Here is a 17305-nt window from a genome sequence, read left to right on the forward strand (position 1 = left end):
GTCTTTCTTTCTTCTACCTTCTCCTCTCCGGCCTTGCCCTCCCTTCTCTGTCTGTGATATGTCCCTCCAATATTTCCGCAGGGCACTCAAGGTCCGTCAGCAACCCCCTTCTGGTAAAACTACCAAAATTAAGAATCACTGCTCACCTTCACTCTTTCATTCCTCTTTTCTCTCACATTTGGAACAAACTCCCACACTCTTTTCAATCCCACTCTTTCCTCCAGGTCTTCAAAACAACTGTTCAGTACCATCTCTTATCTTCCCCTATCCAAAACAACAATCTTTTCTACCCCCGTTAATCCACACCAAACCCACCTCCTTCAAATCCCCTGCTTTCGTTTATGAAAGTCCCTGTAGTGTATGGACCTGAAAATCACCTCCCTTGAAACCACCTGCTACACTACCCACTACAACGCCATCGACTCCGCCCTCTACTCTGCCTGTTACTCTGCCCACTATACCCCCCTGCGAAGGCCTAAGTCACATTTGCTCTACGGCGAGGATACGGCGGCCGTACGCCCTCTGAATTGACAGAAACGTGCGGCGGCCGCAGAGTTTCTGCGGTGGCCTCAGGGTGGCCCTACGCCGTTTGGCTATCTTTTACAGGCCGTAGGGGTCGCCGTGGAATTATAACGCGGAGTTATAACTTTTTTCATTTCTACGTTTGCCGTAGCAATTCGACAAGCTGAAGAAAAAAATGGTAAAAAAAAATTAAAAAATTTAACCCATTCGTTCCCGTCCGTCTGGACGCACGTTCGCCTTAGGGCCCCCCTGTGGTCGCCTTGCGGGCACCTTGAGGCTACCTTGCGTCTGGCTTGAAAATTCTATGGCCGCCGCAGGGCCCCCTGAAGGTCACCGTGCGACATCAAATCAAAGATCGTACGGCACCCCCACGTTTTCTGTCTCCACAATTTATAAATATGCCGTGCGGCTCCCCGAAAAATAAAAACATATGTGACTGCTACATTGTGTGACCATGGAAATACTGCGGCCGCCGTATAATTGCTAGTGGCCGTAGATTTTGGAGACCGCACGGCCGCCGTGGCAAATGTGACTTAGGCCTTAATTGCACAAAGTGTAAACATGGCTGAACCGTCTGAGAGAATTCTGAGGAACTGTCGAAAGTTCTCTCAAGAGTTCGATCATTGGACTCATTAATTGTTGTGTTTGAGAAGAACGAGATTGTTTGTTGTGTTTACAGTGAAACAGGTATGAATAAGCATGTTCAAAAACACTAGGTTGTGTATGTTACTTGGGGGTATAGCTTGTATTACTATAACTGGAAGCACCCACTTGCTATGGGAGCCATCAAGGGGGTCGTTATTATATTTATGCCTATTTTACTCCAAGGGGTCCCAGGATTACACACCCAAAAAATGGTTGCGATCAGTTCAGCCGTTTTTGCGGTACCTGGGAACAGACAGACGGACAGACGGTGAATTATAGTAAGATAGTGCTGGGCTGATATCGGTACCGGTCATCGGCACAGGCCGAAATCGGCACTTTGTTGGTAATCAGCATCGGCTGATTGGGGTCAGTGTGAGTGCCGATTAACGATTACCGATTACAGTACTGTATAGAACTCAAAAACCTTGAAATAGCTTACAACCTTGAGTAGCTTTCAATAAACAAATAAAACAAGAAAGATGTCATGCATCGCATGATACTTGTGAAATCAATAAAACAAATTTTACCGAAAATAATTGTTCGTTGAATTCAATGACCTGATATGCAAATTCTCTTCAAATTTCACGTCAATGGGATGAAAATTGATAATTTTGGAAATTCAGCCAATGTTGACCTTTTGGCCGATGTTGACCTCAAAAATACTTGTTCGTTGGTATCAGTGACCAGATATGCAAATCTTTTTCAAATTTCTACTCAATCGGATGAAAATTGAGGATTTTATAAATTTGACAAAGTTGTTGACCTTTGGCCTATGTTGACCTTTTGACCTCAAAAACAATAGGCTTCTTGCTTATGACGAACTCTACCAGGTGGTGAAGTTTCGTGAAGATCGGTTTAGAATTGTGACCTGAAGACGACTGACATACAAACAGACAGACAGACAAGCCGGTAGGTGACCAGACATGGGTGGTCGCTAGACTAAGGCAAATTTGAAATATGTAGATAAGAGAACACATCAGATGGCATTTTTGCCGTTCGTTGTTCCATATAGGAACATGACGAGCAACTGTCCATTCATCATTTGTGCTCGATTCCCAACCCTACGTTAGGGGATCCCAACGCGAACGTTGGGGTGAAAGCATATAGTAATATAATTGCATACTAGTCACAGTTTTTGACGGATCGGGCTGAAAATTTTTGACAAAGAAGTTGATCATAGTGTGCATAAAAGTGCGGAAGGCGATTTTTTATTTTCGGTGTTTTTTTTCGGATTTTTTCAAAAATTTCAGTCCCGTTGCTCGACAACGGTGGCGTCCATAGCGACGGTGCTCAAAATCATACAACTAGGTCCTGGAATGAACCCACCAGTCAAGTTTCATCAAAATCCTTTGACTCCTCTTGCCTCCAGAGCTGTCCATTACATAAAACAAACATACAGACATACAGACAGATGGAAAACCTGAGAATAAGGGTAGTCTAGTGACCACCCAACAGAATGACGCACAAGACCAACCATTATACTTGAAAAATCTTCGATTTTCGAAAGTGTAAAAAAAATACAATATTGCATTAGAGATATATCGAGATGTGCATTAACATTATTCTTTATAAACAACTGGCAATCATCGTGCGATCGTTGGCTCGGTAATTTGAAAAACATGTTAATACGACAAACGGTTCAGAAATTTGGTGTTATTGTTTTGAGATGTCATGCTATGTATCGTTTTTGGCCCTCTCTCAATTGTGAAGAATCACTTAAATATTCTCGGATCCGGATCCGGATCCGGATTCAGATATTCACCAAAATTAAGCATTGCTGTCCTTGGCCGGTCACCTACATACACAAAAAATTTCAGACCGATTGCTTGAAAACTGGCCATAAATCGTGCGACAAACAGACAAACGCGACAGACCAACATACTTGGCGAAAAAAAACTTTGTCACCAAGTAACAAACAGACAGAAAGGGGTGAAAACATCACCACCTTCACCTTCGGTGGCAGAGGTAATAATAGTCACGTCGTTGTTCGTTAGACAAGGTGAGTTATCCATGGACAATAGGTATGCACTACGCACACTCCCCTCTGAGCTGTCTAACCTGGGTTCAACCTAGCTGTATAAACTCTCATCTTGGTGTTTCACATTCAGGATGGAGCATCAACGTGTGTCCCATTCAGGATGAGCATCCCATCTGCGAGCATTTATTGGTGCATGTTAAAAATCCCACTGTGTCCTTCACAAAGAATAGACGACTAATCACCAGAACCCTAAACAAATTACAAACTCCTGCCCAAATCACCTTCAGTTGAACGTCAGGACTGACCAGCCGATTCAAGAAAGACGTGCCAAAAGCATTCCCCAGCTGGCCTCACAAAAAGGTGAGAATAATTGTCGTAGTAGGAGTGGTAGCAGTAATACAGAATATGGGCATCGAAGTGTTTTTCTTTCCATTTGACTCGTGGACCAGTTTAGTTCAATATCGGGTACAACAAAGCCCTTTCCAAGATAATTTAAAATGTTTAGGTTTTCATCAAACCCAGACACACAATGGAATTGGTAATGCAAGCTGTTTCACTTCAAAACGTGTGATACAGACCCTAACAACCCACCCAACTCTGGCAGGTCTCCAGGATCCAGGTTCAACCCGTGCTTATTGGGATCAGCAGTTGTGGGATTAACATTCACATCAATCTGAGTCAATGACTGGGACTTATCCACACATACGCTGGAGGCCATGCTCCATGCACAAACAGGTGATCTGACAAAGGATCCATCGGTGTTTAACGATGTAGGGGAAAAGAGACCAGATGCTCTTACCGATACTTGTGCACCATGGCGGTGTTAGAAATGCAATGTAGTTCAGAACGACCCAGGTTGTTTTGTCCCAGTGATGCATCCCTGCAGGTCCTACACGAGACACGACAACACTTTGATTACCAAGGTATCCCGGACCATGGCCTCGTGCATTTTGATCTCACCTCCAGCCTTGTTTACTCATATGAAACAGTCATACAAGTTAGTTATGATTGGTTTCAGTAATTTGGGGGAATAATTATCACCGTTCGGGTTGACAAGTTACTTATCAGTAAATCTGTAGATCGCCATAAATAAATGATGAATAAAGTCAACTAAACTGTCATTTGTCTACAATTTACACCTTTAAAATAAGTAATCACCTAAATTTTTATTTACTACTCTTATGTTAAGCCACAGACTTGATCACCCTCATCTTGTGAATAAATTTCTATTTTTCAATCAAATTAACACAAAGAATGGCATGAACTTACAGGATACATCAAAGGGAACAATGGCGTGGTGTAGGTTTGATTCCGACCCAAGAGAAACTGACTGTACAAACTGTCCTGATGCCCAAAGTGAGGGTGTGCATCATAGAGACAGTACCCTGTTATTTCAGAGGAGAGGTTAAACTGGCTGCCCCATCAGCTAGCATTTACTATTGGACATTAAGTATCCCACAATGCATGTGGGTTAATATCACAATAGTGTAACCTATTTTAGTAGAGAAAGTTTAACAGTTCAACGGATTTTAGTCTGGAGAGTTATATCTGTATTGTAGTTTAACCTATTTTAATCGAGTGAGTTTTATCTATCTTATAGTTTAACCTATTTAATTTAAATCGAGTGAGTTTTATTGACATAATAATTCAACCGAGTTAAGCCAAATGAGTTGTATCAAATAGATTAACCTATTGTAGTCTGGTGAGCTTTATCGACATAATAGTTTAACCTATTTAAGTGTGGTATGTTTTATCTATATAATGGTTTAACTTATTTAAGTCCAGTGAGTTTTCTATCTAATCATTTAACCTATTTTAGTCTGGTGTGTTTTATCTACATCGTGGTTTAACCTATTTTTAGGTAATGAGTTTAATCTATATAATGATTGAACCTCTTTTAGTCTAGTAAGGTTTATCTAATTGTTTAACCTCTTACAGTCTGGTGAGTTTTATCTAATAGTTTAACCTCTTTTAGTATGGTGAGTTTTATCTATATAATGGTTGAAACCATTTTTTTTTTTGCTAAAACTCATTCGACTTAAATAGGTGAAATCATTATAAAGATAAACCCATGAGAATAAAATAGGATAAACCATCATATAGATAAAACTCAGGAGACTTAAATAGGATAAACCATTATATAGATAAAACTCACGAGACTTAAATAGGATAAACCATCATATAGATAAAAATCACGAAACTTAAATAGGATAAACCATCATATAGATAAAACTCATGAGACTTAAATAGGATAAACCATCATATAGATAAAACTCACGAGACTTAAATAGGATAAACCAACATATAGATAAAACTCACGAGACTTAAATAGGATGAACCATCATATAGATAAAACGCAATAGACTAAAATAGGTGAAATCATTATACAGATAAAACACACCAGACTAAAATAGGTTAAATAAACTATTATATAGATAAAACATACCAGACTAAAATAGGTTAAACTATTATATAGATAAAACATACCAGACTAAAATAGGTTAAACTATTATATAGATAAAACATACCAGACTAAAATAGGTTAGATGATCAGATATATAACTCACTAGACTTAAATGGGTTAACCTATTTAAGTGTCGTGAGCTATCTATCTAATTGTTTAACCTATTTAAGTCTGGTGAGTTTTATCTATATAGTGTAGTAGCTTAACCGCAATTTAAGTCCAGTGAATTCTATCTAATAGTTTAAGTCTCGTGAGTTTTATCGCATAGTTTGACCTATTTTAGTCTGGTGAATTTTGTCTAAATATTGTTTTGACCTACTTTAGTCTAATGATTTATGGTTCACCATGTGGGCAAATAAACCCATCCAACCATTGAAAAGACAGACCATCAAATCCAGTGCAGTTTTGAATTAAGATGTTCAAACAACCCAATTCTCAACGAGACCCAAACGTCCCAAAACAAAACTCCAGTTTTATGTAACTTTAAACACTTGTGAATGATTTGCGTAAAAGGAACTAATAATAGGATCAATTAAAGTCCTATTTTATAATCATAGCCTTATACTAAATGTTAACTAGAGACAACATGTAATCATTAGCAATAACTGCACGCTCTGTACTCTGCACGTGTTTACATAAATTCTGTTCGTTTCTACCTTCAAGTTTGAACGTGTCGGTGAAATCACAAACAAGTTTATATTTTTAACAACAAACTGCTGATTGAGCTGATCATTCTGTGTCCTGCCTGAGCACTAGTTCGGGTTCACCTATTGTTAGGAAACGTTTCATGCTGGAACACGCACGGGTCACAGACCCAGGTAAAGCCTGCCATCTGGACAAGTTGTACTTACGGTTCTGGCTTGGATCTGAAGTTTGCTGTGATGGCTCACGATGTAACCAGTGATTGCAGTCTATCTGGACCTTTTAACTGTGCTTCGCATCCCACACTATCTCTCACACGGGATTTACATTACTAGGTAAAGGTAAGAGTGGTGGCGAGTCTCCCTTTTCTTCTCCAAGCAGAGAAATTGCTGGGAAAGAGGGTCGGTGTGTATTGGGCACACCTCGCAGCATGTTTGCTCCGCCTTCTCCATAATTCCCTGAACCCCTTGCCAGGCCCCGACAGACGCAGGACGCACTGACTACATGCTCTCGAACCATGGAATAATTTCATTAAAATCCTCTAAAAGTGAAACTACAGTGACGTCTGAGAAACCCTGCTGCACCACAACAACCTGCGTGGAGATTAGCAAAGAAATCCCCCCCCCCCAAAGAAGATAAAGGTCTCTCACAGGCAGACAATATGATTGTCCATCCTTGATTGCCAGACAAGCATCGCATCGTGTCTGTTCTTAAAAAGGAAATTTGAAATTCACACATTTTAACACATTACATTCCAGAATCAAATGCTATATAATGGCCATTAGGATCCCACATTGTCTTCCTCAAAGACGAGGCCATTGCCTTCCAGTGTCGTCCCCCCACATCTCTACACTCCCCAGAACTACTATAAGACATAGAATGTACCCCCTCCACTGCCCCACCGGACCACAAATGATATATCAGGTACCACAACCACAAAGTAAATTTCGATGAAAGGCAAGCTCTCACGGTCTCACCACGCTCTTACTACACTATCACCACCCTCTCACTACCATCTTCATACAAAAGCGTTTTTCCGGTTCGTTCTGACTTTGTAGAACATCAGAAAACAAACCAACAAGTAGCGGTTACAGCTTTAGGAGCCCGGGGGGGGGGGGGGACTGAGGCAAGAGGGTACGGCTACCATGGTGGGTAGGGAGAAACCACAGAGAAAAACTACCAGAGAGAGAGAAATACAAGGGATGGTGGAAGGGTGGGGTTAAATTGATTTATGAGATTAAACTACTTGGTATATATAACCGTATATACCGTGGGGTAGAAACCACTGTGGGTACAAGTTCCCTTGGGGGAGAAAAAAAAACACCAGAGGGGAGACTACAGTGGGGTATAAACTATCAGATCGATATCTGATGAAAACGATGAAATGTCCTGCTCGTCCTGACAGTGTTCCCTCAATGTTTGAACAGCCGCTACACTCAAGCTCGTTCGCTCGTCCAGCGTCTCCAAATGTTGCCTTTGGCACCTCCACATGCATTGGGGTGAACTATCTGATAAAAAAAACCCCAAAGGCGCGAACGTGAGAATACATTTCCCCAACACAGATGATGGTCATGGGATGGGATCGAACAAAGAGATGCCAGAATATAAAATGCTCCTCCGAAGAATAGTCACCAAACACCTACGGAGTGTACTCGGCCATGGTAAACTCGAGGTTTACAACCTTCAAAAGAAACGTTGGGCTCACCGTCCAGAAGGGAAGATCAGCAAAGTGATGGAGAGCGAACTGACAGTCGAGCAATAGGACAGACAACTCTTGGACACGATAAGGAAGGGAATGAAAAAAAGAAAGAGGGAGAGGAGGAAACGTGACAACCTCCAAGTAAAAGGAGTGGGGTAGTTGGGATTAATTGGGTTAATCTAAAGATTGGGGTCGAAATAGGGGATGACATGTGGAGTGGTCTCAGGTTCATGGAGGAGTTTGTATATTAATCACATCCAGGACAAAGACACCGACAGAAATCATGCAATGGAGATTTATGTGAATTACAAGGACATCCATAGACAATGGACAGACAGGACAATGCAGACACATGGGATTTGAACCTGTATTCACGTGGTCACATGGGAATACTAAGAGGATGAGTATTTCAGTACATGGAATACCATCTCGATGAGTATTTCAAAAGATGTTTTTCAATCTTGAAAAGGGAACTCCCTCTGCTGTGATCTTCCTTTATAAAAACTAGACTAAAAGGTCCATAACCACGAATGGTCTTACAGGTACAATCAGAGCTCATCCAAAAGCGGGCATTGGAAAACTTCCAAAAATTTTGTGTTTGTGTGTTTGTGCGTGTGTGTGTTTGACACTTTATTCTAAATCTAAAAGGTTCCTGCTGTTGTAGAATAATACAAATAGAGGACTAATGGTCCTGCAGCTCACCTGGCTGTTTGTCAAAAAAGTGGAATGACAGATGAATCAGGGTAAAAATAAGAGCTGGATTTAGAATACACATTTTAGATGAGGTAGGACTGACATGATGCTCACAGTAGTGCAACTCCTTGCTGTATATGAGACTTATTTCATGAGATATTGCCCACTTTCAGTATGATGATGTCACCTCCTGCTGTGTCAAAATTTTCCCTATTTGATAAGGTGCAACTCCAAGAAGCCTATAATTCATATTTTTCAACATATTACCCACTTTCTGTATGATGACATCACTGGTGGCCATATTGTGTTTCGGATCAACTTCTTTTAATCAAATGCTCCCATAGGTCGTAGACTTAAGATCTACTACACCAAAGATCATTTTAGCCAAGTTTGGTCACAATCCCATCAGCAATTTTATACAAGTTGCAAGTGTTTAAGGATGGACAGACGTATGGCACGCCATCCCATAAGTTCACCTGAACTATGTTCCACATGAGCTAAAAACGGCACCGTTGGAAAACTGGTAACAAGAAAACGAGCAATCAGAGATTGCAGACCCTCGCCAGGACTTTTTTTGTGGTGTTTGTGTACTGTTGTATTATGTAATTAATGAGACATAATAAAAACTACCACTTTAAAACTGCTGGCAGTGATGACCGGGTACCAAGATGCCCAGCTTTGATGCAACCCCGCTTTGATCGGACACCTCACCCTGACCCATGACTTTTTTTTTCTTTAATTATTATTCATTATTCAGTTTAATTTCGAATGGAATTAAAATAAATTCAATTCAAATCAAATGGAAGACCAAATCGGTACAGTCCTGCATACGAGTCATCAGAAGGAACCTGAAAAAACAAAAAAAACCAAAGATGAAGTCATCAGGAGGAACTTGGATAGGATTCACATTTCAGATGCGACTCCTCCACCCTCAAACTCATCCAGGCACAGCCAAGTGAACCTTATTCGATTAAATAAATAAATAAATAAATAAAAACAACAAAAATAACTCTTATCAAAAAATCAAATAATTATTGCTGCCAGACATCAAGTCTGGTTAGGGTTAGACATCATCAATTATTGCTGCTTGGTTAGGGTTAGACAGCGTGGTTAGGGTGAGCATCATCAAAAAATCAAATAATTATTGCTGCCAGACATCAAGTCTGGTTAGGGTTAGACATCATCAATTATTGCTGCTTGGTTAGGGTTAGACAGCGTGGTTAGGTTAGCATCATCAAAAAATTAAATAATTATTGCTGCCAGACATCATCAATTATATTATTGCTGCCAGAATTAAATAATTGTTGCTGCATGCATCCGATCAAGTTGAAATTTAAAACATCTATTCCCCATCACTACTAGATCATAAATGTGACGTTTCATGTCGATTGATTAAGCAGTTCCAGAGAAAACATTATTTAATATTTTTCTTCAATCCAATATGGCTGCCAAACAAGGTGACCTCTGATGTCATATGTGTGAACCTTTTGTTCCTCATGGACAGATGGTCATACGTGTAGAGTTTTGCCTCGATCTGTTCAGCCATTTCAGAGAAGATTAATGGTTTAAAAAAAAACAATATGGCTGCCGAATCATGCGACCGATGACATAATCATTTTTTTTTTATAAGGACCATTTTATCCCGAGATGACCCTCAACATTTTTCATACTGATCAGATGTCGCATTCAACATATGCAATTATGACATCATAATGAAGGCACTTATGACGTCATAAAAAATAACTTATTCCCCATGAGGCGTACTTGCCATGTGCCAAGTTTCAATTTTTTCCTTGGTGCGGTTTCAGAGATACAGAGGTCCAAAGTTTTTTCCATTTTTCAACATGGCTGCCACACCATGTGACCTATGATGTCATAATTATCATTAAAACATTCCACATGAGTAGTCGCACCAATGGTGAAAATTTTGTCTCAACCCGACAAGCGGTTGCGGAGAAAAACACAAACGTTCTGTAGGAACAAACAAACAGACAAACAAATGAAAAATCACTCAGAGTGATAACTTCAACTTCTTGAGATATTGTGCTAGATACCGTTTTTGGCCCGATATCTCCTTCACCCACAAAATTTCAAAACGATTGCTTGAAAACTGTAACCAAAAATCGTGTGACAGACAAACAAACAAACAGACAGACAGACAGACGGACAGAAATTTTTTCGCCAAGTAACAAACAGACCGACCCAAACGCAATACCCTCTCCTTCGTTGAGGGTAATTAAATTAATCCATTTACTTGGTTGGAAAGCTAATAATCGATTTACCTGGAGTAAAAAAAAAAATCACATCCGTTTAATCATAAGGGTTCCTTTCGGGAAGTAAAGAGGAAGAAGCAGACCCTGGAGTTTTAATGTAGCGGTTCTCACGGTATGACAGCGGGAACAATGGAGCATGTATTGTGACGGATACAAAAGGAGCACAAAAACATAGATCTATAAAATTATACGCTTGTCAATCTGTCTGTCCCTGTCTCACATGTCGCGATGGCGGAATCTCGCAAAATTATAAATTTAACATCATTACGAGCAGATAACCCGGTTCCACTGGGCTGTTGTAAAGGAAGTTGTTCTCATTGAATGTGGAATATTTCTGGAGCTTGCTCGGAATGTCCTCCATGCTATCTAAAATGTGACTGCAAGTCCTCAATCCCTTTCTTCTTCAAGTCCTCAACCCTCAGCCCCACGTCTTCAAACCTCCTCCCCACCACAAGTCCTCAAAACCCGTCTGTCAGATCTCCATCCCCTCTCTGCCCTCCCCCAACACCACCCCAACTACCTGCCCTCTCCTCCCCCTTTCTTTTTTAAACCGCCTGGTTATCTCCGGCTTGATGGGAATGTAGTTGAGAACTGGAGATGCTGGAGTAAGGACCTTGGTATCTTGAAGCTGCCAGCCTCGAGTCGACGAGCAACAGTCGAAAGGTCGCCATCTTGCTAAATTGTGCTGGGCCGGATGCTGTGGATGTATACGACAACCTCCTGTTTGAGTCGGCGGTTGCTTCTGAGATATACGAAACTGTCCAAGAAGCATTCGACGCATACTCCAACCGGCGGAAAGAACTTTGTCCATGAGTGATTCAAGTTCTGGGAATTCGCCGAGTCTGAAAGTCAGTCATTCGAATCGTACTTGAACAAGCTGCGCATCATGGCGAAGGCTTGCAAATTCGCCGAGACTGATAACATGATCAGGGATAAAATCTTTTTTTTCCATGCGCAACCTCGCTTTAAAAGAGCGTCTCTTACGTGAACCGAGACTGACTTCAGAAAAAAACGATAACTCTCTGTTTGGCTGCTGAGCCGAGTAGATCACATGCCAGGGCCATGACATGGACTCCCACATCGGCCGCTTCCACCGGGCTCTCTCAATACATTGACTTGATTCACCGCCAAGGGCACCTCAGTCTCAAGTCTGCTGGCAAGGGTCCCTTTGCACCCAAGCCTGGGTCGACAAAGGGTAATAAGGACACCCAAAATTGTAGGAACTGCGGGCGTATTCATCAACCTCGCCAATGCCCTGCCTTTGGGAAATGCTGCAGGAACTGCAACAAGCAGAACCATTTTGCAGACAATCCAAGCGTGTTCATGCATTGGCGATGAGCACGGCATCGACCGAACTGCCGTCTCTTAGTGACTTGTACATTGATGGCGTGTCTACACTGCTGGTAGGAGACATGCAGGTCATGAAGACAAACGTCTCTTGGTTTGCGAACATCAACATCAATGGCCATAGGGTAACGGTGAAAGTTGACTGGAGCACAGGTATTGATACTCCCTTGCAGAATCTTCAATTCCATGGAAAAGCCAGTCAAGACTATTAACTCAATGATCCTATTGAAAAGCTACAGTGGGGGCACCGTCTCTCATCATGGAGTGGCCAAGCTACAATGCTCTGCTGGGCTGTCAACGGGGCGCTTCGACTTCTATGTGGTCGACACCAAAGCGTCACCGATTCTCAATCTTCACGCGTCGACATACCTGGGTCTTATCCAGAAGGGCCCCAACAGTTGCTTGCTGTCTGTCAAGGCTGTGACGTCAGTGGCTTCACCACAGCCTGACCTTCTACTGGATAAAGTCCAGGTTGATTAGCAGATTTGTTCACTGGCCGAGGGAAGTTTGATTCACAGACTTGAGTTTCACTCGAGTTTCACTGGAGTTCACTGGAGTCCACTGGAGTCCACTTGAGTCCACTGGCGTGAACCTACATTCGCAGCACTATCTTCAGTATGCATTCCTCTCGATGAATGGAGCTTCATAACCACACACGTGTTTAACCATGGGGCTTCTATCATTGTACCGCTTTTGGGGAGCAGCTTATTTCCACGGGCACAGGACATTTATGGCATCTGCAGCATCGCGTGGATCATATAATTTGGTGGACACGACGCCGTCTTCGTTTTTCTTGCTTCTTATTGAACTCGTGACTGCATTCAGCAGCATTCAAGCATAACAGTTTATGTATGAGGCAATGCTCAGACTGGACGAAGTCATCAACCTTTGGCGGTGAGTAGAAGTCGGTAACTCTGATTTCCTATTTCACATGTTACATTAGGCGGAGTTTCCATGGGTATGTACTAGTACAGTTTAGTAAAACTTATTGAAGCAATATAAAAATATATATAAGAGTACATGTACATGGAAGGAGCACACAAACAACCACCACAACAACAACAACAACAACAACAACAAACACAACGACAGAGTTCAAAGAACACCTTACCCCATGCAATGTTCAAATGTATAATTCAATTTAAATAAAATAAAGGTTTCAAAGGTCGTATTCAAATTTTTTTGGAAGTTTACCGCCATTCATGCGTTGTCGTCTCTTACATCACCCATTTAACACGTTACATTAGTTCTGCGTTCCTGTTTTTTTGTGTCCTTTATGACGTCCTTAAATAACAGTAAGTTTCCTGTTTGGAATAATTGTTAATTTTGTTTAACTGCCGGGCAGGAGGACAGAGTAAAAAAACAAATTATCTCAATCCTCTCTGCAAATGTTCAATCGGAACGAATTCAGAGCCAAAGTACTGCTAAACGGTCGATTCACGTTCCGATTTGTGTTCAAAATATAACACTCAATTGATATCAAGTTGTTCCTCAATCATAAACTGACATTTGTGGATGGACAGACAGACAGACAGCTGTGAACCAATTGCTTAACCCCGCCTTTTGCTTGGTGTGTGCGCGGGGTAACAACCACAGCCACGACGACGGCAACAGCACCAATAATTGCAAGTTATAAAAGACAATTACATTTTGCATGTCTGGCTTCATACTGCATCCTCATTGAGATTCGCAGATGGACATGCAATATGTTTGTGAAGTACAACATGCTTTTTGTTTTTTGATGAAACCCGAACAGCGAAGCGACAGGTAGGCACGCCGAGTACCACCTTAAAACAAAAAAAAAAAAAACAAATGCTTGTCGACTTAAATCTCACAGCTGCTGGAAGTGTACTTAGCCCGGACACTGCCCTTGCCCTGAACAGAATTAGCCAGGGCAGCTTTGTGCTACCAAAGGATAACCCCCATCCCCTCCACCCCCGTACCACCACTAATGTCGACCGTCTCCTTGACCATTCCTGCAAGGTGGATCAAACAGCAGGCCGGAACTGCCGCATAGAGGCCTGAACACCTGACCAGATGCCGAAGCTGTAATTGATTCTGAACCACTGCTGGAAAATGTATTCGGGGTTGTGATCCGCCAGGGTGGTTTTTTGGTCCAACGACTCGATCTTAGTTGTGCTCATGCAGACGTATCTCATCACGTGTCAGTGCGAACCCTGCATGACGTCGCATGCCATGACCTCGTTTCCTACAATTAGTCGTTTTCATCGGTGGGGTTTTCCTGAACTTTCAGGGTATCTTGGTTATGAACTCTCCACGAATGTCATGGTGGCCCCACAAGATCATGGAGATGCTCTATTTGAAGAAGATCGTATTACATGAAACCCGCTCGAGCAATGGGGACAATGTTTTTACAGTCTGTGTGCCCTTGCCTTGTGAAACCTTGTCACATGGTTGAAAAACTATCCTGATCTGTATAACACAACGACTTTCTAAAGATTGAAATACCACGTCGGTGTCACTTTACCTTGAAGCACACTGTGCTCAGCCATTTGTAAGTCGTGAGCTAAACATTAGATGTAAAAGATATGAAGAAGAAAAGAATCTCTGACTTATCAAGTGCTTAGAATGTCATTGGCACCTTCTGCGAACCACGTGATGGGTCTGAAGGTGAACATGGTGCACCATGACCAGCCGAGACCACAATGCCGACGTCCACACCTGCTTCTTCCAAGCGCAAGTCGAGGCGACACCTCGACCCCGTGAGCGAACATTGGTGACCCAGACGATCCAAGACCTATACCTTTGTTTGGGATCTGATGACGCAAGACCTGTGGAGTGTACCTTTGATTGGAACCAGACTACGCAAGATCCGTGGAGTAAACCTTTGCTTTTGTAAGTCGGAAAAATGAAAGCGATCATTGATCAACAAAATGGTTGTAACCTCGGTTGGTCGTGATCGGCTTTGAGCAGAAGGAAAGCGTAACGGCCAGGCGAGCACCCACCGTGACCTGCAAAAGTAATCACCAGCGGGATGGAGCGATGTAATGGCCAGGACACACTCCTCCCTGCGGGGGGGCCCGAGGGGGTCTCGTCGGACCGTCACGCGACGATGTTTGCAGTGAAAACGCGCCTGGCCTCCCCTCCTGGCCCACACCTGCGAAACGCTTGTTAGGAGTATTTGTGTAACAGGAGAGACAACACCATGCCTGTTAGAGGACATGCCACGACCGGTTCGGCACATGGAATGCATTCTTTAGCCAATGATTCTTCCGAAGTGTCGATGAATCATGCCATTCATGTGTGTCGTCTCAAATGGACGATTATTCCTGTCCGTGACAAAGACGAGCGTCAATCTTGAATCCTTTACCGTGTACATCACTCAGACAAGTGTGGTTTTCCTGGACAACAGTAGTCGCAGTGAGGGAAGGGACTCCTGGCTCCTGACCTGCTAATAAATAAAGATAATCATCAGGAATCCAATGAGCAGGTGGAATGAGTGTTCCTGTCTGTATCACAGAATCCAAGAAAACTGGAGACAACACCAGGCTTGGAGGTGTCTGGATCAGAAAGGTATGATCATCCATCGATCTCCTCACAGCTTTTACTCACTGAAACTGTCCTGCTTACCAGCTGTGTTTAGTCAGCCGGGAGTTTTGTTGCCTGTGGGTTAATTGTGGGTTTTGGGGGTGGGGGATTGGATTCAGAAGGCCCTTTATTGACCCCACCTCGAACTATTTTCATTATCTCTGTCACCAGTGTGCTCCTTCCAGACACGGTCTTCACCGCGAAGTTCTCAATCTGTTCAGGATCTGTACAGTCTCAACTCGTAACATCACAAACAGGCTCGTTCCCACGACTTGCTCATGATGTTTTGACCTGGTTCGAGGTTGGACTCTTTCTGCACTGAACTGGATCAAAACATGCTGGTGGAGACACCTGCTCAATCAAATTTGTGGTTGAATTTTCTACCACCTGCACTTTTCTTCTTTTTTTTTTTTTTTACATCTAATCCACATGTAGTGTAACTTGTCAACAGATCACATGTAGGACAAAGACATCAGTGTGCTGTCATGTTTGGGCTCTGCGAAGCCGGCACTCCTCCGAGGAAAAAGCACCCAACATCCAGTGATCCCGAGACAGTTGTTACCTCCACCACCGAAGGTTAAGGAGGTTATGTTTTTACCCCTGTCTGTCTGTTTACTTGTTGTTTGTTTGTTTGTGTACAGGATCTCTCAAAAAGTTGGAGACGGATTCGGATGAACTTTTGTGGACAGGTTGGGTGTGTAACAAGGACGAACTGATTCGATTTTGGTGAAGATCCGATTCTCGATCTGGATACGATAATTTTGGCTTTTTTTATTTAATGATTCTTCACCATTGAGAGGTAGGGCCAAAAACTATACATAGCATGATATTTGAAAAATGTATTGGGCTGGATATGTTCTTGTGAATCGGGCATTGCGTGGCGGAGTTATGCGCTCCGCTGAGTGCCCCGCTAGTTTCATTAGTATTCGTTTAGTTAGCCCTTTTCACATGTCGAGTCGGTAAATGGGACAAGATTGGCCTTATTGTTAGGTCTTCAATCCCATATTCCTTCACTTATTTGATTTGTTATATTTCACACACAACCCCCTTCATGCATGTTAAGGACAGTAAAGCTCACCACGGAGCATCAAGCAAGCACAGCAACCCAGCTCATTTGCGTACGCGCACCGTTTCCCTATTCAAACGGCGTGCCATAAACCAACAGACACATCACAGACCCTCACCATGCTCACCACAATGCTACAACGCTCACCATAATTGTTACAACGCCTCCCAAAATTCCCCACAACAACCTACGCTTGACCTCCTCACCACAATCACCTCATCCGCTTCAGTCTCCTCCAGGTGTCATATACCACCTCAAGTGCTTAGAATGCTTCAACGCCTCACCACACATTCCACAGTGCTTCCTCGACCTCACAACAACCACTACAAATCGTCCGAACCACAGTTCCCTGAACACACACCACAGTCTTTGGGATGCCAGGGGAATGAAGGACATTATTCGCTGGGGTATTTTGGCTCAGCCAATG

At 42.5% G+C, this 17305-nt stretch overlaps 1 protein-coding gene across 4 annotated transcripts in view; it reads right to left on the reverse strand.

The window, feature by feature from the left end:
• LOC147022477 (uncharacterized) overlaps window positions 1-17305 on the reverse strand; it is a 124374-nt gene that overhangs the window by 95283 nt on the left and 11786 nt on the right. Inside the window, exons 1-2 of one of the 4 annotated variants that reach the window (XM_085893388.1) lie at window positions 15230-15367; window positions 3945-4034 (exon numbers count right to left, since the gene is read on the reverse strand). In XM_085893388.1, coding sequence (XP_085749514.1) covers window positions 3945-4023 — 79 coding nt within the window. In that variant the 5' untranslated portion in view covers window positions 4024-4034; window positions 15230-15367. Of the gene's footprint in view, window positions 1-3944; window positions 4035-6460; window positions 6669-14865; window positions 15045-15229; window positions 15368-17305 lie in introns of those variants that run through there. The other 3 variants (XM_085893386.1, XM_085893387.1, XM_085893385.1) reach the window with 3 other exon arrangements.

This window comes from Eptatretus burgeri, chromosome 8 (assembly GCF_056783735.1).
Source record: "Eptatretus burgeri isolate ZD-2024b chromosome 8, Ebu_testis_v1, whole genome shotgun sequence".
Lineage (NCBI taxonomy): Eukaryota > Metazoa > Chordata > Myxini > Myxiniformes > Myxinidae > Eptatretus > Eptatretus burgeri.